Here is a 24,376-nt window from a genome sequence, read left to right as displayed (position 1 = left end):
ATTTAAGAGAGTATCCTAACATTTACTTTAAATAAAATTATACAGAAAACAGCTTGAAGGTCTAAAATTACAGAAATCTATAATTAAAATTCAAGATGTTACTGTATTAAGATTGCTTGCTTTATTTCTACTCTGCATAAAAACTGGCTATTGTTGGTAAAGAGAAGCTATAAAACACATCGACACAAATACATTTATACATATGTACATCACCTATATGTGACAATGTATGCAGAATCTACATTTTTTTCAGCAGTCAGTATAAAGAGCCATTCACTGATCAATATTTTAAAGCTGCTTCCAAAATGAACTAGATTCCACAGAACCATCTTTTTATATAAGGTCAAATTTTAATCAGTCTCTATATTGATAATCCTCTACAATCAGGAAAACTGACAAGCTTTTATTTTTGTCTAAAATATTGACTTTTTTTGTAGTATCCTAAGTGCAGTTGTAAGGGCATAAAGTTTGCCAAATTATATTTCAGTTTTATTTAAAAATGAAATTTTCCTTATTTTACAGAAAAATATTTAAAACTAAGCGCACGCGCGCACACACACACACACACACACACACACACACTCAATTCTCTTAAGTGACATTTTCTTTTGAAAAAGAATTTTGTATAAGAAATCGCAAATGTTTCTGGAGATGATCTATGATTCCAATGACTGATACAAGTTCATTTTACAAGCAGCTGCTAATCTTCTAACACGCGCTGTTTTTATCGAAGGATACTGCAAGCAAAACAATAGGAGAAAATGAAGACAAAGAATCATGAGAACACAAGAGTTAAAACTGACATGCCAGAACCAAATAAATGGCTGGGTTCAAATCCTGGGCCCTGTACTTACTGTCTTGGGCAAATTATACACTGCTGTGTCTCAGCTTTCTTACTGGTAAAAGAGGCTCTCAGAACTCTCTCAATGGGTGCTGGGATGGTCAGACTCGATAAGATTAATTCCTTAGGACAATGCCTGCTGTACTGCAAGCACTCAACTGTTATTAGTTATTTCTACAGTCATGACACTGGCACTCTGTATATTTTTATTGAAGCTTTATGTGGTTATGAACAAATGGACATCAATAAGGTAGCCAAGATTCCACTGGATCGTGGTCAACTCTTCTTTGTGGTCAAACCTAGCAGGAATGCAAAGACTCAAAGAAAAAAATCAAAAAGGAAAGGATAAACTAGATTTTACTTAGATGTAGCCACTGTGGCTCCCTTCTTCATAGTGGAAAAAAACTGAACTGAGGAGCACCTAAGACATTCAGATGAGGTCTACTTAATGTTTTCAGTTGTTCAAGAGTATATAGAAAAGGATACTGGATCAGAGGATATCTGACTTTGTATCTTATAGGTAACTTCTGACAACAAAAAAATCAAAGTCTTTTGGCTACTGGTGAAAAACCAATAGCATCCCACCCCATCTTCAAAGTGACATGTTCTTGCTCAATTTTCTCAAACTAAGTTGATTTCCTTTCCTTATAATGTCAAAACAGTAATGGTCACAGCATTTTGTAAACACTTCCTTTTTAACAGTAACCAGCAATTTCCATCAGGGAAGGAGAAACTTGGAAGTTTCCTGGTCGTTCTGGAAAACTATCTTGATGGTATGCTACTAAATACACAATAATGTACACAGGTGAAGAGGGGCTCCTGTTCTCCAGTATCTTGAATTTCTTTACAACTTTCAACTTACTCAGAACGTCTATTTTTTCACTGACTTAAGGATTTAGTTATTTGGTTAGTTTTTGAGACAGAGTTTCACTATGTAGTCTTGCCTGACCTTGAAGTGGCAATCCCACTCCCAGCCTCCTGAATGGCACGCTACCGTGGCCAGAACCTGCATTTCTTCTCTCTTTAATTAACCTTTTTACATTTATTTATTTTATCTGCATGAGTGTTTTGAGGGCATGAATATATGTACACTATGTCTACAGCTGATGCTGATGATCCCATGGAGCTGCAGTTGTGAGAAATCATGTAGGTGCTGGGAATGGAATTTGGGTCTTCTGTAAAAACAAGTGCTCTTAACAACTGCACTATCTCTTCATTTCTGACATTTCTTTCTAGACAACTTTTACATTTATTCACTTATTTATTCACATTTATATGTGTGCATGCATGCGGATGTTAGAGGACAACTTGCTGGAGTTGGTTTTCCCCTTCTACCATGTAGATTCTGGAAATCAAACTCAAGCCATATAGCTTTGTGACAAGTGTCTTACTTGTTAAGTCATATCACCAGCCTAGTTCCTCCATGTCTTAAAAACTGACATTCCTATACTTGAACAGCAACAAAAACTTATGTTTAATTCTTAATTTAATTCTTAACTGTCACAAGCTTTCTGATAGTGCCCAATAAACAGTGAATTTGTCATTATTTACATTTACATATATAAAATATGTAGGGTAAAAGGGACAACTGAAGCAGGAAGCCAACCAATTACTGAGCTCTGAACCCAGAGTCAGTGAAAGAAGCACACCCTGGATTTGAGACCTGGGCCAGGGAGAAAAATATCTTTATCCCTGAACCCAGGACTAAAGACATGTGCCCTGGATCTGAAACTAGTGTCAAAGAAACACACTTCGTCCCTAGAATCAGATCTAGTGAAAGAAATTTGCCCTGGTCGTAAGATTAGTGTCAAAAAGCTAAGAAGGACCAGTGAAAGAAACACAGTTTGGCCATAAAGTCAGAGCCATCTCTGCCCCTGACCAGCTAAACTGATCAATCCCTGAGCAGGGAAAAACTAACCAATCCTTCTTATCCCAGGGAAAACTATGCCCCTTAGAAGCCCTATATAAACCTCTCTACCCCTTCAGTTAAAGCTGCCCTAGGGCTGCCTTTAATCCCTCCCTGGCAGAGGCAGCAGCTCTCCTGGATTCCTCCTTCCCAAATAAATCTCTTTCTCAAAAGAGTCTTGGGAGATGGACCTTCATTTGCAGGTGCAGACCAGAAGAACCTGGCTGGGATGCCCCTTAGGGGATTGAGCTGAAAAACCTTGCTGAGACGCTCCCTAGGGGGCCTCAGCAAGGTGGAGCAGAACAGAAGAACCTTGCTAGGATGCTCCTTAAGGGGGCTAAGCAAGACCAGGCAGAAGAGAGGCTTCCCTTTAGCAGAGTGTTAGCAAAAGAAGACACATCTTGGGCTGAAGAAGAAGCAGATAGCTCTGCTAGGACGCTCCCTTAATGGAACAGAGCAGAACTCAGCTGTAGCGGCTCTCCAGGAGAAGAGCGGGATCCCTATATCCTGCAGTGAGACCATCCCCCACTGCAACCCAGGTTCAGGTAGCCTGGCTTCCTGATAGTGAGGACACCTTTCTTTTCGGGCTGAGCTGCCATTTGTGGCTCTAACCCCTTCCCCTACTCACCCCACCCCCCCCCCCCCGCCACCCCAGAGCTGTCCCATTGTGGCTCTTTCCCCCCAGAGCTGTCCTATAGTGGCTCTACCCCCCCCCCCCCCAGAACTGTCCCATTGCGGCTCCACCCCCCAGCTGTCCTATTGCTGCTCCAAGTGTATCCTGGATATCCCTGCAACACTACTGTAACACGTTCCCCTACAAAATAAAACAGCATCTCAAGTAACAAAAACCTAACGAAACAAATCAGTTCCTTTATTAACTACATTAAGTTATTTCTACTCATGATTGTGCTCGATCACTCAGTACTATTTATCTAGTTATGCAATTATCATGGAATTCTTCTGTGAAAATTTTCTTTTTCTTTTCTCTCAAGATTCCCATAGTGTCCACGGTATGTCAGATACACTTTTGTCCCAGAGTTGTGCTGTTGATCCTTCACAATTCTAATGTAAAAGATCATTTTTAAAAACATCATTATGGGGATTAGCTCAGTTGGTAAAGTGTTTGCATAAAGACATGAGTTTGATCCCTAGCACTCATGTAAAAAGCAGGGCAAGGTGGCACACTCCTGTGATCCTAGTGTTGGAGAGGCAGAGGCAAGAGGATCTTTGGACCTTGCTGGCCAGCTACAGTCCAGCCAAACAGGGAAGCTCTAGCTTTGATGGAATTGTGCCTCAAAAAAATAAGGGAGGAAGTGGTTGAAGAAGACAACTGACACCCACACACAACTATAAAAGCACTGAACACTCACTGTAAACACGGAAAACACAGGAAACCAAGACCAGTTAACTAGTTATAACATTTGAGAATTACTGCAAATACTTAATCCTAAATATTTTTCTATACATAAGCAATAAATGACTGAAGGGTAATTTGGTAAAAAAATATTTGGTACAATTGCAATAAAAATATGTGTAAATTTAAATGGGGAGCATGTAGATACTGAAATCTTTAAAGCTCTTCAAAAAAGAAACCAAACAAAGTAGTAAGAAATACAGTATTTATGGGCTTAGAACACTCAGTAGAGTCAACTGTCCCTACAGTCGTCAATAGATTAAACTCAATAATCAAAGTTCAACCAGAATTTATCACAGGTAAGAAAGCTAATATACTAATCAATTGGAGAGAGAAAGGAAATGTAATTAGAGAAAGCTTTCAGAAACCATATTTACTATCTGGATTTAAGACTGTGGGGCTACAGTAATCAAGAGTTGGGTACCAGGATTGTGGGAAATGTATAAATCAGTACCACAGAATCACATTTAGGGATCAACTCATAGAAGTGTGGTCACGTGTCTTAACAGACACACAAAGGACGGGCTCCAATGACTGGTGAAAACAAACCCACACCCGTGTATGACCGACTCAAAATGACCACAGTCAGCATATGAACATTAAACTGTAAAATATATGAAAGAACTCACAGGACAAAATTTTTATGTTCTGAGGTTGGGTAAAGAGTTCTTAGAAATGGCACCAGAAACATAAACTGCAAAAAGAAAGACCAGTAAGTTGCACTTCAAATTTACAAACTTGTTAGTCAAAGAACAACCTAGAGAGTAAAAAGATAAGCTGTCGATTGGGAAAAATACTTCTGAATCATATAGGCAAAAAGAGTTATATCTAAAATAATGAGACAATAAGCACCACAATTAAAAATGGGAAGGGATCTAGACACTTCATCAAAGACAACCCAAGGATAAAAATGAACACACAAAAGGATATTCAACAATGTTAGTCACTAGGCAGACACAAACCAAAAAGAGCAGTAATACACATCTATTAGAATGGCTAAAAACACTCGATAGTATAAACACTGATTATACTATTCCTAAAGTATTTATGACATAAAATATTTATATGTAATAGATAGAATAGTGTAATTACACCTTGAATATATAAGATAAAAATGAATACACGTCATCATAAAATAGGCAATAAAGAACAAGAGAAATAAAATGCATCTATGACTCTTGATATAACCATAGTAACACTGCCACCCAGCCTGGGCAAATGGCTTACCATTGAGCTATATCAGCAATCCTAATTGGCATATTTTATTTACTAGGAGTTCTCACTAAGTGGCCCAGACTGGTACTGAACTTGGTGATCTTCTGCTTCAGCCTCCCAAGTAGCTGGAGTTACAGGCTGTGACACTGAGTTTGGATTACACTGGAGTCTTTCAGAAATAATTATCCCCTTCTCTCCTTTTATACAAATGAAAGAATATGATAAAAATAGAGGAAAAGCTAATTACATCTCCCAGCCCGTCTCTATTCTCAGTGTACAGAGGAAAATCAAGGTTAACAACCTGGTAGGTAATTTTTATTCTATTTAATCATGAACAAATACATATAAACAAGCATATATAGAAATCGTTCTACAAACATTTTAAAGTTTCAAGAGAAATTCTGTACACTATTTAGTGTGGCCAAAGACATTTGTGAATGCGGCCTAATACAACACTGTAAAATTCCTTAATATATTGATTTTTTTACCCCAATTTTAATTTAATTGTGTAGTTCTAGGTTGTGGACTCTGTAGATGACAATGGTACTGGGGAACTGTAGACTCTACAAGTGACAATGATGGGCTGAATGACAAATGGTTGGATACACTGCATGTTAGTATATACCTGTATGGTTAGTATATACCTGTATGGTTAGTATATACCTGTATGGTTAGTATATACTTGTATGGTTAGTATATACCTGTATGGTTAGTATATACCTGTATGGTTAATATATACCTGTATGGTTAGTATATACCTGTATGGTTAATATATACCTGTATGGTTAGTATATACCTGTATGGTTAATATATACCTGTATGGTTAGTATATACCTGTATGGTTAGTATATACCTGTATGGTTCGAAAGTGATTTGCAGAATTTAACAGAAGCTGTCTGGCATCAATGAAGTTTAGGAGAGTTGACCTTAGTTTGCAGTGTTTAGTATGTTTGTAACCTTACAGGGCTTTAATGAAGATAATAATCATTATCTTCCTTAATCACAACTCAACTGTATCAGAATTTGTTCTTATTTCTGGTGTCAATCTGCTTTGTCACAGTCTCATGACTATACTAAGAATAAGCACATTTCTAAGTGCCACATAATTCTTAAGCAAACTGTAGGCTCTTGGGAGGGCAATCTCTCTTCTTTTGGAGAAAAGAACTGTTTCTACCCTCTACTAGCATATTCTTAGAGTCAACTAAGAAATCCTGCCATTAGCTGCTAGGCTCATCTCTAGGGCCAAGTGTTAGACTGTGACGCATGTGGGAGATGACAGCTTAAGAGGGCAGAGCAATTCTTCAGGTTAGAGACGTTGAGAAAGGAAATTGTTTTTAACAGAATTTCAAAACAAGGCTGTATTCTTCAAACTTTCAATGTGTTAAGGTCATAGCTTCAACTTAAAATGTAGAACATGTATATGCAATAACAAGTAGTTCAGATATTCATTTATTAATTAAGAGACTTAGGAACAGTTCCAATGAATGACTAATTCTTGGCTTGGGATTTATTCTCTTAACAATGACAATATAAGCAATTTTCACTGAAATGATTATGAGGACCGAATCGGGCTGGGGGAGATGGCTTAGAGAGTAAAAATGATAGCTGCACAGGCCTAAGGACCAAGTGCAATCCCTGAGCCGAGATAAAGAGTTGAGTGCAGAGGCGTGGGTCTACAGTCTGAGCACTACTATGCTAGTTACTGTTTTACCAGCTTGACAGGGGCTCAAGCCGTCTGGGGCTCTCAACTGAGAAAAATGCCTCCAAGTTGGCTGTGGTCAGTGTTTTGTCACAGCAACACAGAATCAAAGCAAGGCAACTTCTGTGGCAAGATAGGAAGAGGAGACAGGAGAATCACCCCTGAAACTTGAGGGTCAGCTACCCTGGAGTATGCAGAGCAGCAGTAGCAGCGTGAGAGACCTGCCTCAACAAGGTGGAAGGAGAGAAGTGACTCCCCAAAGTTGTCCTTTGTTCTCCACTCACACATCATGGTACGTGGGCCCACAGCTCTGATCAGCAAATTAATTAACAAGAACAAAGTGAAGAGGTCTACTTTCTTGTTGGTATCCTGGCCTCTCAACTAAATAAGCACTTATAAGTTCATTTAATGATTACCTTAATTAAGCAAATCAATACATCCTAGTCATGCCTCTTAGCTTTAATATGCTTAAATAACACATGTGAAAAATGCTGGACTATCTTCTTTACTCCCCAAATTAGTGTGATGATTATCAACTACACATTTATTTAAATAAACTAACCAATTATAATATATAATTTTATTACATTTATTTATTTATTGTGTGGGCATGCCCATGCCACCATGAGTGTGGTGTGTAAATCATAAGCTAATTTTCAAGAACTGGTTCTCGGCTTCTGCCATGTAGGAGCAGGGGACTGAACTCAGGCTGCCAGGCTTGGGACAACTACTTTACTCTTTGACCCATCTCACCAGCTCAGACTTTATTTTTAAAATAAGCTTTTTCCTTCCTTAGCATTTGGGTTCCAAACTGTTTTGCAGCGACAACAACAATAACTAAAACAAGAAAAAATAATCCAGGGAGGGAGAAGTTACTATATTTTCATCTCCCAAACCCTTGCTAGGTCAGTACATTTTTGTATTATTTTGCAATCACCATTAAGCCAGTCTTAATGTCAGTAGTTTGCATTCTTTTCAAGTAAATTAACAGGAAAATTAGTTTTTTCTCGATCACTTGAATTGTAAAGGCTTCCTGAACTTGATCTTATCTTTTCTTGAATTTGTTCTCTTTTAAGTCATTTAAGTTGACATAGTATATATATATTTCACCACAAGGTCACTGATTAAGATTCTTTATTGAACTTGACAGTTGATAGGCCCAAATTAAAGGGCTGCAAAATAGCTATAACATTCACTTAAAACATACATTATTTACGGAAAGTATTTGGTAGCAAGGTAAATGTTTAAAAAAAAACAATGGAACACAAATCTAGAGTTGATTACTAAAAATCCTGGGGAAGAAAGGTAAATGGACTGCCTTTTCCTTAGGAAATACCACTAGTTTGAGTATGTTGTAAGTAAGCTGGCCTCTGAAAAGTCTATTGAAATGATTTTAAACAGCACTAGGAAAATTACTTGGTCAACTTTGTTACCACTCAAACTAAGAATGTCCTAGCAGGTATGCTTATGTGCAAGGCTTGACAACTCTGACTCATTTAACTGGAGGTTGGATGCATAGGATCCGTCATCCCCAACTCATTCACTAATTCATTATTCAAAATCCTACTGAGCTCCAACAGTGCAGCACTGTCCTAGAAACTAGAGTTACAATGACACACATTCTGAAAACAGACATGCAGCTTATGTTCAAAGTAGAGGAGAGAAAAAAGAATTCAGTATTAGATCTAAGTGTTATGGAGAAAAAATAGGAAAGGAGGCAGGGAGTTGAAGGTGTAGAGATATGCTGTTTTAACCAGGGTGGACAAAAAGGACACATTTGGGTAGATGTAATAAAGATGAGGAAGTAGGCTCTTGTGGGGAACTAGTGGAAGAGTAACTGAGGGTGGGTACAGAGAAAAGTTTATTTGGTCTTTCAAGGAAATCGTCTAAATAAAGTAAGCAACAGGGATTACTATAGGAAACCAACAGTTAAGAAGTCAAGAGCATACATGGACCATGTGCAGACTGTATGAGTCTGAACTTTGACTCAAAGAGATACAAAGACATACTTGAGAATTTTGAAGTAATCTGGGACATGTTTAAAAAGGATTACTCTAAGATAGGATTGGTGGTACATGCCTATAATCCCAGTACTCAGGAGGCAGAAGACTATGCTGGTACACACAGCCAGCTGCCTACCTTGTGAGACCTTCCCATCTCTTCCTCCCCCTCCCACACACCAAAAAGCAAAAAACAAGGAAACAAAAATGATTAGCTGCCTACTGAAAACAGAAAGCAAATGAGCAAAGCAGGTGTTTATAATAGTATAGAGTCAGAATTCATAGATGATGCCGGGACAGTAACAAGTATGACGAGAGTGGCTGAGACTCTAGACTTGCTGCGAACTGTTCCTTTACACTGGTGCTAAAACAGTGCTGACTGTCGTCCTTCAAGATCGGAACAGACAGAGCGAGAAAGATAAGTTCAGAATAGCTAGTTTCTCAAATACAATTTTGTATCTCTCTGAGTCTACATAGTGAGAAGGCCCCATTACCAAAAATAAAAGAATCAAAGAGTTGTTGAAGTCAGGTAGAGGACGAACATTAGCAATTACAGCATTCAGGGAGCTGGGAAGAGGACTAGGAATTTAAGGCCAGCCTGAGATATACAAGAGGACTCTGATTTAAAAGTTATTGAGATGAGAACAGTCTCTGGCAGTTTCAGGATGGGAGACTTTTCATACTCAATATTCGTGTGTGTCATTTGAAGGACAATAACCAATGGTGCAGGCTGACTTACATTTTGGACCGTATCGCTATCCTTCAGATTGTAAAACTGGAATTTTACTTAAGTGGTTTTTGCACTGTTGGTAACTAATGAAAGATTTAAAATATAGCAAGAGTTTGATCATGACTCATCAGTTTTTATTATGAATTTTGTTTGCATTTATGTATCTGGTTCTGGCAAAACAGATGTTCAAGTATGAACATAGGAAGAAAAAGTTAAACTTTGTTGATCTACTTAAATTTTTAAAAATACCCACTGACCCATCTTGTTAGTTCCACTTGCTTTTTTTTTTTAGCTTGTAAAACATTCTATTATCAATGAGGGTTCAGAAGTCTTCTGAGAAAGGGTGAAAAAGTGTAGTAGTGGGTAAGAAGGTGGAACTAGCAAGAAGGTTAGAAGATAGTACCACTAGAGGTTAAGAGTTTGAACTGAAGGGTTCCTCACAGAGGGAAGTGGAAGGCTTGCAAAGAGCCCCAGCAGAAATGGATACTGTCAGTTCTGAAGGTCATGTTGGGGAGGGATGTGGTGCAGTAGTTAAGAGTAATCTGACCAACATTCATCAGTTGGCCTGGCCTTCTGGCACAAGTCTGCAACTTTAGCACTGGAAAGACAATGAGAACCAACCTAAAACAACAAGGGATGGCACCCAAGTGAGTGTGAAAATGACTTATCAATGATTAACTCTTAAATACAAAATAAACATCTGTTGTTACTCTGTAGAAATGTATGCAACTGAGAGCTAAAATGACAGACCCTAGTGACACATCCTTTAGAAGTAAAGAGAAAACTGAGTGTAGAAAGATACATATTCCCTATCAAAGCTGGAACAACATCATTATTAGCTTTTCTGGGCTCTAATATGATTAGAATTGATCTATTCCCTCCATACACATTTAAAATAGGAGGTAAGCAAGGTCCGTTGCATCATTCTATGCTGCAAATAACTGAAATGTCTTCTAAATTACTTGTACTTTCTTATTATTTTTTTAAAAAGCACTTTTTGGAGAAAGGGTTTTGCTGGCCTCAAAACTTGAGATCTTTGTGTCTAGGACTCTTAGGAGCTAGAATTATAGGCCACACTATAATGCCTGAGTTACTTTTTAAATATACAAAAGACCCAATAAAATGGCATATTTAAAGTCCTGGGAGGTATATACTTATTGTCTTAGACTAGCATTATTTTACCACATGTAAAAATCACCAACAAGAATATCAGGCCAGGTTTCACATGCACATCTGTAAAAAATGTGTAAGTGCACATCTATTTTCATTTAAACATACACGAATTCATATGCAAAACTTCCATGTTATATATCTCTTGAAAGTTAATCTTTATTTAGTAAGTAAATAAATTAAAGATACTAGCATGGGCTCAAAACCACTGCTGGTATCCCTCCTGATGGATTCTTTAGTAGGACTATGCCTGACATTTAGAGCACCGCTTTGCATGGCAAGTGGTTAGTAGGCTATGACAAATGAGTTTAAGGAACAATAAACATTCTAGTGTGGCAGCACACACTTTTTTGTTTTATTTTTCATTTTATGTGCATTGGTGTTTCACCTGCGTGTGTGTCTATGTGCGGGTGTTGGATCCCCAGGAATTGGGAGTTACAGATAGCTGTGAGTTGCCATGTAGGTGCTGGAAATCAAACCCTGGTCCCCTAGAAGAGCAGCCAGTGCTCTTAACACTGAGTCATCTCTTCAGCCCGTGGCACACACTTTTAATCCAAACACTTGGGAGGCAGAGACAGGTGGCTCTCACAATTTGAGGCCAGCTTGGTCTACAGATTGTGTCAAACAAACAAAAATAACCATTCTTTCAAGAAGACTGGTGATGGCTATAATTGGTATAATTGGTATACTGTCCAAAGTCTCGACAGAGATTAATTACATTAAGGATACTTACGTCAGCATAGTGGCCTGTCATATCACATCGGCCACATCGTTTTCTCCAGGAAGATCTTTCAAGACATCTGTGCATGGAGGGCATGGGCAAAGAGCAGTCTGAGCAGAAACGGGCTGGACAGGCATGCTGGAAGTGTCCTCTCTCCGAGCAGAGGCAACAAGGCCGGACTTTCTATGTGGCAGACAAACACAAACTTTCTTTAGTAACAGTTTCAAATGGTAGAACATTGGTTACTCCTTACCTACATAATTCCATAAAAACTTATTTCTAACTCGAAATCCAGTGAAGGTCCAACCTTGAGCAGAATTGTAAATCAGACAAATGTCTGGACTCAGAGTTTGACACAGCTATCAGTATGTTGCTGCCCCAAAGTCTTAGGTCTGGATATATGCCCAGCTGGCACCTACTTAGCATATCTATCTTACAGAGGAATAGTCATAGAGTAGAAATATCTAGGAAAACAGAATGAGGACATCTGGAAACTAAGCCATGGGAGGAACAGAGAAAGAAGCAGAAGTAAGCCTGCGAAGACTTGTTTAGGAGAGGTACTAGGTAAGGAAGGAACGTGTGTACCAGGTAACTACATGCCACAACGTCTAAGAGTTCCAGTTCTGTGGTGCTCCAAAGGTACATGCACTTGCTTTACATGATTTGTGTTAGTACACACTTACAAAAGAAAACAATGAGAATCATCCCACAATGAAATATGCTGCTTAAAGAGGAGATGGCTTTGAAAGGAAAGGGAATCATTGTGCTCAGTCTTCAAGGCATAGGATAGGAAGTGATTTGCACACAGTCACACACCTCATAATAGGGAAGTTGAAACAGATCCCAGGGTTTCCAGATGCTGCACTTACTGCCCAACCCTGTGCCTGGCTCATGAGCCTCCTGTAATCCAACACACTTGAACAAGAGCTGAGTCTAAGTCATAGGTTTCTAAGCCAAACAGTCCCATCTTAACAAGAAAGAAAAATCATGCATCTCACGTACTTGTGGTAAGGGGCAGTTTTTTGACAAATGGCCACGTTTATCACAATTTCTACATGTGACATTTTTGTCGGCTGAATAGTATCGGTTGGTCCATCTTCCAGATGATCTGTTATTGCCTACCTTGGCCTAAGAGTAGGAGGAAAAAAAATCAAGAATTAAAATTACTTCAGTCAGTTTAAGGAAACCTACCTATTCTTCCTCTTAAAACTATTAACAAGTAAGAACTGTATTTTAGGTCAGTTAGATTACTTTGGTAAGACACAAGAATTGACAGACACCTGTGTCCAACCTAACTCCTGGATGTGGACCCCACCCTGTAAAGGTGGGGACAATGATAGTCCTATTTTTTTTTTACACTTGCCCACATGACTCCCTCCCATTTATTATTCTCCACTTACGGGGTCAGGTCTAGCATGAATACTGATATGCTTCACTTAGTTGTTGCTAACTTCTATATCTAAACATATACCATTTACTGGTGAATGAGAGACTCGCTTAAAATTTTAGGTAGGGAATGGTATTTTTATGATTTTGTGCTTTAAAACATTATAAAACATAACTACCAACTTTTATAACTTTTCTTTTGAAAAGCACAGGGCTGCTTCTTTTGCCTATAAAACTAATCATACTTTCTAAGAGTATGAGATAATATTCTTCCACTATAGTCCTTGTACATTCTGCTACAGCGACCCAGTTCTAGCTGTCTTATATTCTAGTTAAATTCTATTATCTATGAAAGAACATGAGCAAAACACATCATATGAAATACCTAAAGAGGAATATGCAAATCCCAACCATGCGCTTATCTTGCTTGGCAGAATTCCATCTTTAAAGCCAGGCATGGTGGTTCATGACTATAATCCCAACACTTGGGAGGCCGGGGCAGGAGGATCTCGAGTTTGAGGCCAGCCTAGGCTATGTAGGAAACCCTGTCTCAAAAAAAGATAAATACATACATAAATAAATTCCATTTTTGAAAAAGCTTCAGTTTTTACTTGTTATTCTCTTGAGCTGATTGACAGTTATCTCCAGTCTACAGATATCTTAGAACTTGACATCAACTTGAAAACAACTTTTTAAAGTTTATTTTTAAGTATTTGCTACAATAAGGCTAATAATTGACACAAGCACCTGCAACATTCTAAATATAGCCTGACCATTTCCTTATACTGAAGAAACAGTTATTTCCGGTGTTGAGCTTAGTAGTAGCAGCCATAGGGGCTAACAGGAATCATCATGGCAAAGAAGAAACAAGCAGAAGGGTATCAAATGATTATAGCTACCCATCAGCAGACAAAAATCAAAGCTGAGTTAAATTTCTGGCAAGTTAAATCATACTAAATCATACACATACTAAAATAATCAAACTTTCTCTTCTAAGTTATAGGGACCATGACTTTTTAAAAAAGCTATTACTTTTCCAAAAATTATTGTATTAAAACAAATGGAAAGCTATAGATCAAAGGACAATATTAAACTATTGTTCAGAATTTTTAAAAATCTGATTTTACCTCGATGTCTTTGTCAATGATGAACCAGTTTGCATCACCTTCTCCTATAAAACAAAACAAAACAAAAATGTTACTCTTAGTGCCTAAAACCATACAGACACATAACGGTTCTTCAACTTGTTAGTGCTCAAACTGGAACTTAAAGGTACAACGGAGAAATGCTAAATATCTTAAATTCTTATGCAAGTCTAAAATGTTATTTTTCAGACTTATTTTATTTTTTAAAAATTGTGTGTCTGTGCATGAGTGTGGGTACCCATGGAGGCCAGAAGAGGGTGTCAGATCATTTTGGACCAGGAGTTATAGGTGGTTATGAGACTCCCCATATGAGTTCTGGGAAATGAACTCTGGTCCTCTGCAAGGGCAAAACATGCTCATAACTGCTGAGCCGTCTCTCTAGTCATAAAATGTTACATTATTATTTTTGTGGTGAGAGGGATTGAACTCAAGACTTTGTGCCTGCCACACAAGCACCCTACCAATAGAGATACACGTGAGCCTTCGCAAGTCAGGTTTTTGTGTGTCTGCCTGTGCACAAGCACATGTGAGGAGACATCCATAGGGAAGAAGAGGATGTTGGGTGTACTATTCTCCAGCGCTCCACCTTATTCACATGAGGCAGTGGCTCTAACTGAACCTGTAGCTTGTGTCTTTTAACTAGTCCGGCAGCACACTCTGTCACTGCTTACCACAATGCTGAGGTGATATGCTCACACCCACTTTACACACGGGTGCTGAGGATTTGCACTCAGGTCCTGATGCCAATGCACTCAGCAATCTCACCCAACTGAGCCATCTACTCTGCACTTTACTTAAAAGCTGTGTGACTCTCAATAAATAGTTGACCACTCTACGCCTCATTCATAGTTTCTGCCTGTGAAATGAGATAATAGTATTTATAGTATTTGCTCTGCCTACTCACAATCTTCTGTAGGATCAAATGAGACCTGTAGAAAATGCTTTGTATATCAAGCTCTATACAAATACAAAAGATAGGCAAAGGGCCCAAATACCCAACAGCAGATGCTGGAAGAAACTCATTTCAATTTTTTTACCCGACCATGCAGAGCTTTAATTAGAGATGTGAACCTACCACCCTTTTAAGGTTTTGAGACCCCAAACACTAGGATATTATAAAAACTTTTTGTGAACAAGCCTCAGAATCTTGTCTTAACCTTTTAGACTTGGCTTTCTGTGAGTTGGTATATAAACTCTGACCACTATCTCCATCTATATTCTTGCAAACAAATACCTTCACTTGTTTCTCCATCTTGCTGGCCTCCACTTTTTAAAAACATTTTAAAAACACTAGACCTTGAAAACTAGTTCACTTCGTAGGTTAGGAATTTTGCATGTCATTTACAATATAAAAAACAGTGACATAAAGGAGAAAAACAAGAGGTCAAATATCCAGAAACTTCAGAAGGCAGGGGAAGGAGGATTGTTGCAACACATCCTACATAAATGAGCTTAGGCTAGCCACAGCCACACAGTAAAACTATCTCAAAACAAAAACAAAAGCAAAAAACCATAACCATAAACCACTAAGCATTAACCTAAAAATACAGCTGTAAGACTGGAGGAGGACAGAATTTTTCTGTGTCAGCTATTTTCTTTTCTTTGCATTGGCCTTTTACAAACTAGCAAATGCTTCCTATTCCTTTAGTCCCTCTCCGGACAAGGAAGGGACCTATGACTAATGCAGAAGCTAAGGAGGTGTCAACAAAAGACTAAAAGCCGAGTTATGATTTCCTCCTCCACCCAACCTTACTACTTTCACCTATCTTAAAAACACAAATCAAGCTTGACTCGCTTCTCTGAAAAGGATTTTGAAGAGAAATGCAGTAATCTACATGTTTTCAGGCCTACCAGGAGCAAGTGTCTAGGAACATATTTTAAAATAAAATACCTGTACTAAGAAAATCATGAGGCTGCTTTACAAAAAGGCCAATCCATAGGAAAGCAGAGATGCTGTACTGCTGCTGATTTTTTTTTTTTTTTTGTGGAGTTTGGAGGCTGCATACATGTACTGAGAGTGAGAATATATTAAATAGCTGCGGCTTCATTCCTTCATCCCACCATATTATTATTCTTTCATTCAAAAGATACAGGCAAGGAACAGGTGGATTGCAATTTTCAGAGCTGCTCTGTGTATCACCAACATTTATCATTAAAATTTAATGACTCCCTATAATTACTTGAATTACAAAACTCGTTTTTCTTTTGGGTGAGTGTGAATGCATGTGTATAAGCATGTGCATGCATGCTTGTATAGAGGCCAGATCATCTTGTGTCTCTGACAGCTCTCCACAATACTTTTTTAAACACTGGGTTTCCCATTGAACTGAGGGCCCCCAATTTGACTAGAGTAGTCCACCATGGAGACTCTGGGATTTGCCTATCTCCATCTCCCCAGTGCAGGGACTGGAGATGTATGTTGTACCCAGGTTCTTGCATGGGTCCTTATGCTTGGACAGCAAGAACTCTGCTGACTACACCATTCTCCCAACTCCACATAGCTGATTTAATTTTGTTCTTAAAAAATTCAAGGCTGGGGATAGTGGGAAATGCCATTAATCCTAGCTCTTGGAAAGCAAAAGCTGGCAGATCTTTGTGAGTTTCAGGGCAGCCACGGCTACATTTCAAACCTCAAACAAAACAAAAACAAAAACAAAAAATGAAATGCAGGGGTATATATACACACCCTTGACTTTTATTCTTTTCAAGACTGTTTTGGCTATCCTAGGCCCTTTGTTTTGGGTATAAATTTTAGAATAAACATGCAAATTTCTATAAAATATTTGCTGGGATTTTGTTTGACATTGTCTTGAATCTACAGAGCAGGTCATATCAAGGGCCTTGTAAATGAATACATCTTTTAGTTTACTTTAAGTTTTCATGGTAAAGTTTTTCCAATTTTTGATTATAAGTTTATAAAATATAACTGACTTTATACATTCATACTACATTGTGTAAATAAATCTGTTGCAATCACTTAAGTTCTAAAAGCTTGTGTTGTATGCTTCTGCCAATTTTCAACATATACATCCCACCACTTGTAAGTAAAGATAGTTTTACTTCCTTCTTTAAATTTTTATTCATTTTTACACACATGTACGCATACACATCTCTATGTGGAGGTCAGAGGTCAACTTGTGAAAGTTGGATCTCTCCTTCCATCATGTGGGCCCAGGTTGTGGATGTAGCTCCACGTGTAGCCCAGATGACTTCCACACTGCCCTTCTTTGTTCATTCCTATCAAGTGCAAATCTTACCTCTGCAACCTGTCCTGATTATCCTTATGTCTGAGGTCCTCAAAGTCAATATAAATAGATAAATATTTAATACCTTTCTTACTCTTCTTTGGTGACTCACTTTTCTCATTCTGGTCTCATCTTGTCTGCTCCATGTCTGCCTTCCTTCTCCCAATGTATGCCAATCTGCCCATAATGGATACTAGCAAATCTGTCCTTCCAAGATAGGTTGTTTCTTTAGTTCCTTATGCAATCTAAATCTTTACGGGAGATTTGAAATGGAAACTTTATAGGTAACTCAGGTTCCTAACACTCAAAAGTTCTTTCTTCCTCACTACTGATGACTCTGCAGTGGAGTGCTTGCCAAGGTATTCAGCACCAGGCTTAATTAACTTCAGTACTGTAAACTAATTTAAAAAAATAATCAGACATATAAAACAATAGTTTTCGTTTTCTCCTGATATCATCAACCCCAACAACTTGGTGCCACAGTCTGTTTTCCAGGTTAAGAACCTTAAATCTTATCTTTTAGCTGGCATAAGACTGCTCATCAGATCCTAAGTTGTCTGTCTCAAACAGCCTTAATGCTATTACTTTAGCTCTGGACAACTGAATTTCTGACATACATTATTAAAATAACTTCTCTCCATTCTCTCAAATTCCATCCTATTCCACTGTTATTGGACTAAAACAGAAATGTGAAAACATTCTTTCTGGAAGGTCCCTTGCTACCATGGCAAGTGGAACACAGTATCACACAACACTGCCCATGATCTAGTGCTTCCTTTTCCTGGCCCACCGCTCTAGTTATATTCATTACTTCCCGATCCTATGGTACTCTGCAGGGATGCTTACACATGTATTCTCTGGAGCATCTGAAGACACCCCACACAGTATTTGGATCAATAACTGCCATCTATTACTTCAACATTATGAGAAGATCACTCACAACTGTGTAACATTCTGGACTTAAACTGTGGTGTTTCTCTTTGTAGCTTCCACACATCAAAGTATGACTACCTAGTTATCAGGGGGTACTGATGTTCACTTAATAAATCAACTAAAGGGGCTGGTGAGATGACTCAGTGGTTAAAAGTATGTGTTACTCTTTCTGGAAGTTGATTCTCAGCATGCACATCAGGTCCAAGGGTTCTGATAGCTTCCTTCTGGACCCCTGCAGCATCTACACTCACACATGCACATACCCACGTGTACACATAAGTCTTTAAAAAAATTAGTCAGTATGTAAACTAAGTAACATTTCTACCTCCATTGATTTCCCTTTAGTCTTTTCTCCCTCAATGGCAGTATAAAAAGCACATTACCTGCATCTTTTAGGTTACTGGGTATTTAATAGCCCTGTATTAAGAGTTACAGTAATAAGTAATTTATCCCTTTCAATGTCAAAGCTGTATATGGACTACGACTACCTCTGTTTTTAAATCTACATATCTGTTGACCATCTTGCAAAATTGAAATTAGAAACAACAAAAAAAATCACATTTAAATATATGTAGTCTTGTATGAAAAAGCACTATTCTGAACTGGGACACATAAGCTATTATATAATTTAACTGGCTGTTGATGTATAGTAAATGTTTAGCAAGACAGTTTTATTATGGTTGAGGAGGAACTTTAAGAACCTAAAAAAATTGAAATCACTATTATTGAATAATGAATACTCTGATAGGCCTAGGATCTACATAAAATGTAAGAGAATGGTGCATTTATAGATAATTGCACCTGTACTTAAAAGCAGATTAAAGATCACAAAGACAAAGCTATCATTTATTTGTCATGTCCTTTCCTGAGCCTAACTCTATTATACCAGATCCCCTCTGGGATCTTCTCACTTTTAATAAGCAACAGAAACAGCCACAAGTGAACTTACGATTCCCAACTTCATCAGCAGCATCTGTTACTGCAACGGAAACTTTTGAGAAACACACAATGCCACATTAAAATCCCTAAGGGTTCAGCCATTTTATTCACTTGCATTCTTCTCAAACTGCAGAAGCATGTGCTTTCTCTTTCTCTTGTTTTTTCCTCATATTTACAGTTTTTCATTTTAATGTCAGGCAGAAAACTAATTTAGTCATTTTAATTTTGTGCTACATAACTGGTAATAGCATAAATAAAACAAATTTTAACACAAGAATTTATAAGAAAGAAAAATGTTCATCTTATTTTTAATCATATTAAAATTACCAGAAACAGCCTATATTTAAAATTATGTGTAAAAGATAAATGAGGATTTGACTTTTCTTTTTTTAGAGATAGGGGAAGAAGAAGAAAGAGGAAATAAGTGCAGGTGCTTAGCTTGGGGCTACAAAGAGTTCTTGCAAAGTTTATCAGTTATATAAAAGTCTATTGCCAGAGGGAAAAGATATAAGAAGAGTTATCACATATCCTCCAATTCTTATGCCCCAAGAGTTCATCGGTGAGCAACCAGGCTAAGTGATTCTTATTTAGAAATTCCAGCTGGGCGTGGTGACTCAGGCCTGTAATCTTGATCAGGAAGATCAGAAGTTCAGGTCATCCTCAACTACACAGTTTGAAAGCAGCCCTATACTCTAGTGTGTGTGTGTGTGTGTGTGTGTGTGTGACAATACACAACAAAAATTAATACATAAATGATGCATGTGATGGGGTCATAAGTGCTTTGGAAAAAGAACAGTACAGCATGCAGTAGAAATTGAGCATGCTGGGTATAGGTTACAATTTTATGTAGAATAGAGAGTAGGTTTCATGGCATTCAAACAAAACTTATGGAAGATAACAGAATCAAGACATGTACTCATGGATAAAAACAGTCCAAGCAGTAGCAAGTGCCATGGCCAAGTGTTTATAAAATAGCAGTGCCCAGTGTGGCTAGAGTAGAGTACATGTAGGGGAGTAGGGTAAAGTCAAGGAGGTACACTTTATGAAGAGCCTTGTAGGCAGTATACAGATTTGGGCCTTTATTCTTAGGAAAAGGGTTGTCACTGGAGTTCCGTGAGCAGGAGGACCAATGCGCATAGGGCTGACTGGAGACAGTGTATCCAAATCAGATAAGGCCTGAGAACTGACCTTAGCTTTATTAACCAAGTCACTGGTGATCTCAGTGAGAGACTGGATGGAATGATGAAACAAAAACTTTATTGAATTGCAAAGAGAACTGAAGGAGAGAATTCATGAACAGTAAAGACAGACAGCTGTCTGAGGAGTACCATCACCAACTCTAAATCCTAATCAGGCTTAATACGTGTATCTTCTATTATGGCACCATGTATCCCAGTATGTGTGGGAATTCAGACACCATTTGAATGACTAGCTCCACAAGTGACTCACACTTCAATTTAACTACAGGAAGAATGTGTCTGATATTATTATCTTTAAATTCCAAACACAAGTATTCATCAATGTGCCCTCAATAATTAATGCTTACATAGCTGAGATTGCCAGAAAGTAAGGAAAAGGTATGATGTTAAAATTATTTAAAACTGTGTTCAAAAGAGAAATGTAAAATATTTTATATAAATGTACAACATGTCAAAGAAAATACACACAGACCTAAAGAACAAGCCTTTATAAATCCCCACTAATAGACCCTCTCCCAGGTAGAAAGTCAAAATTGAAATGAGACACAATACATAAAAACACAAGTTGCACTGGGCAGTGGTGGCTCATGCTTTTGATCCCAGCACTTAGGAGGCAGAGGCAGGTGGATCTCTGTGAGTTTGAGGCAACCCTGTCTATAAAATGAGTTCCAGGACAGTTAGAGTTGTTACAAAGGGAAACCTTGTCTCAAAAAAACCCAAAAACAAACCAAAATACAAGTTGCTGACATTCACCGCTACACGATTATCTTTCTATCACATAGTACATTCGAGCAGCACTGAGTTGGATGTGGGTATGAACGGTGTGCCAGGTGCAATGCCAGTCTTCTACCGAGGTAACTGACGGGTGTTGTGAAAACAAAGCGCACACTTGCAGTTGTGCTTCTTCATGGTCAATCACCACATCAGCGTCCATGGGGCAGAGACAAGTTCCATCGTACTCTCTTACACCTCTGATCACTTGATTAGTGTCCAGCAGGGGTTCCACAAATACTATTTAATAATTTTTGGTGAACCAAATGACTTCTAAAATGCTGTCAATTGAATTAAAAATTCTATTTTTACATATTTATTAATTTTGTGTGGGGGGCACACATATGTGGGTATAGGTCCAAGGGTAACTTGTAGGAGTTGGTTCCCTCTCTCCATGTGAATCCCGGGGCCTGTCAGTATGTGCCTTGACCTGTTGAGTCATGCAGCTGGTCCTGTACTGATCTTTACAGATCTTCCAGGGCATTGGCTACTCTTACATGAGAAGCAATGACAACTGTGTGCTCAGTTTATAACTTGCTAAAATATGAGAGTAAATACAAATTCTCTTTTGAATAGCATTCAAAAAGAGCAATGTAGACCTTTCTGGAGCACAGGAGATAGACAGATCTACTACTACCAGCCTTTTCCTTACAGCACTATAGCCTACTGACAATCACACCAAGATGTAAAAGACAAAAAGAGAATAAGAGAAACTATTTTTAAGTATCTCAGAATAAAAAAGGGGCAAGATTATTGTGCAAAGAAACAATAGCTTTTAAAAAAACATTAATGATTGTATAATAAACATTTTCTCTCAAGATTTTCTCTTCTATCTGTGAGCATGAAATCTAGCCACCACATAATCTCTAAGATGAATCCCCCCAAACCAATTTAAAAAGTATCCTCTTCCCCAAAGTCCCCAGACAAAAATCAATCAATCACTCCAGATCAAGATAATTTTTTCTGTTAATTTTAGAATCTTTTAAAATCTCTTTAAGTTCCCATTCACAACAGATGGCACATGCAAGAAAAAATCTGACAACAGAACCTTCAAATTACAAAGAAAATATTTTGAATTATATTTTAATTTTGTGCATAGAAATACATGTGAAATATTTGTCAGATATTCAGTTCATGCCCCCTGGGAATACATACTAACTTCCACTTCAGAAAAGACAATGTCTATTTATAATCCGTTTGCAGCATGCACTATTGAGGCTAACTAGGCAGGGTTTAAAGCTGTTTTTTTTTCCCAACAAGGCTCACAAGTCCTGAGGTTAAATACACATGAATTAAGGATGTTTAATCCAACTTAAGATACCATCTTTTCATATTTAAAACAGTTTCCACTAAACAGGAAAAATACAAAATACATGAGTTACCCCTGAAAATAAAGTTTCTACAAGCTAATATAAACATTTTTAAAAAAATCACTTAGACTCACATTGTGTTTACTCTCATTTCTTATATGTACATTTTTATATTGTTAAAAGCAAAATATTTCGTGGAGCAGAACACTGCACAAATGAAAACCCTGTTTGTCATGCACTTAGAAATATTTAACAAAGCCATGCTGAGATATATATAAAACTAGGGCTAACACAAGAAAGTATAAAGTATGGTACTGGTGCGTGTAAACACAGCACTAGTATGCACACACAGAGAATAAATAGTTAAACAGCTTCTACCTGTTTTGTGTACTCCCTTTTCAGATATTGTCCCCAGAGCTTTGGCCTCTGTTGCTGTCTAACTTGAATTCACAAAACTCAATGGCTCATGGTTTTCAAAGCTTAGGGCAACGTTAGCAGAACAAAGTCGCTTTCTCTCTCTCTCTCCCTCTCTTTTTGGTGGGTACAAGTATGGGGACCACAGGAACAGTTAAATTCATGGCATGGCTGGTCTACCACACAGTCGGGGGAATTCTTTAAATAGAGCCTGTCACTCTCTTGGCCCATCAATGGGATTTCCTCCCCAAACTGCTGATTCGTTCAGGTACACAACAGAGGAAATTTCAGTTAACCTTTGTTTCACCCCAGGGAAAAATCTGTCTGAAAGTATAAAATGAATAGATTAAAAAAAAAATAAGCTGCTCAGCCCCACGGCTGTTCTCTTAGTGCTCACTGCAGCTTAAGTTAAACAGCAAAAAGGGACGGCAGAATGTTGCATTCCCAATGGAAATGCAAGCATAATACAGGGTATCCAGTAGACCAGATTTTATTTTGATGACTAAACCAAACTAACTGTCCTTTCTGCTAAATAAAGTTGAAATCCTCCTTCTGATAATCTTGTGAATCAGATTTTTCTTGTATCACTAAGTCACTAAACTGTTATAATGTGAGTGTCTCTAACCAAAAACTGTATCCTCAATCGAGAGAGAGAGAGAGAGAGAGAGAGAGAGAGAGAGAGAGAGAGAGAGAGAGAGAGAGAGAGAGAGAGAGAGAGAGAGAGAGGGGGGAGAGAGACAGAGAGACAGAGACAGAGACTAACTCTTAGGAATATTTTCAAATAAAGCTAACTTGTTAAATTTGAGCAGTAACAGGGTGCCAGACAAGAAAAAGGAATCAAATAAATGAGAATCCTGTTGAACTCTCTCCTATTATCCCTTTCAAAATAAAAAAATCCAAGAGAGGGGGATATGTGGAGTCCCCATTCTGAAGCAGTAGGAGTTCCCTGAGAGGCTGAAGTTGCTCTACAGATGTGAGAAATCATGGGGTGAACACAGAGAAAACATAAGGTAAGCTGCTTTTCCACGAGACTAAGATAATTTATATTATATACAATTAAAAACATGAGTATAAATGTTGAGATATGGTGGGTGCATATACATTGGATACCTACTTTTACCAAATTATTCCTGAACACAGTGAGGCAGAATAGCTATGGTGCTGCCAATATCTTTTATACATTTAACATACTGTAATTACAATTTATTAACTGTAAGCTATTGGGGGAAGCTCTCTAAATAAAAAACAAGACCAATGCCATTTTTATATCAATAACAAAAAAAGGATTCAAGACATTTTTGCTTAAATTTTCTCATCTGTACGTGAACATTTTCTATT

At 37.9% G+C, this 24,376-nt stretch overlaps 1 protein-coding gene across 2 annotated transcripts in view; it reads right to left on the bottom strand.

The window, feature by feature from the left end:
• Zcchc7 (zinc finger CCHC-type containing 7) overlaps positions 1–24,376 on the bottom strand; it is a 169,065-nt gene that overhangs the window by 30,472 nt on the left and 114,217 nt on the right. For both annotated transcript variants that reach the window (XM_038346932.1, XM_038346933.1), the window contains exons 3-5: positions 14,210–14,253; positions 12,699–12,824; positions 11,709–11,879 (exon numbers count right to left, since the gene is read on the bottom strand). In XM_038346932.1, coding sequence (XP_038202860.1) covers positions 11,709–11,879; positions 12,699–12,824; positions 14,210–14,253 — 341 coding nt within the window. The remainder of the gene's footprint in view (positions 1–11,708; positions 11,880–12,698; positions 12,825–14,209; positions 14,254–24,376) is intronic.

This window comes from Arvicola amphibius, chromosome 11 (genome assembly GCF_903992535.2).
Source record: "Arvicola amphibius chromosome 11, mArvAmp1.2, whole genome shotgun sequence".
NCBI lineage: Eukaryota > Metazoa > Chordata > Mammalia > Rodentia > Cricetidae > Arvicola > Arvicola amphibius.
Note: the sequence above shows the minus strand (reverse complement) of the source record. Positions and strands in the feature narration are given on the sequence as shown.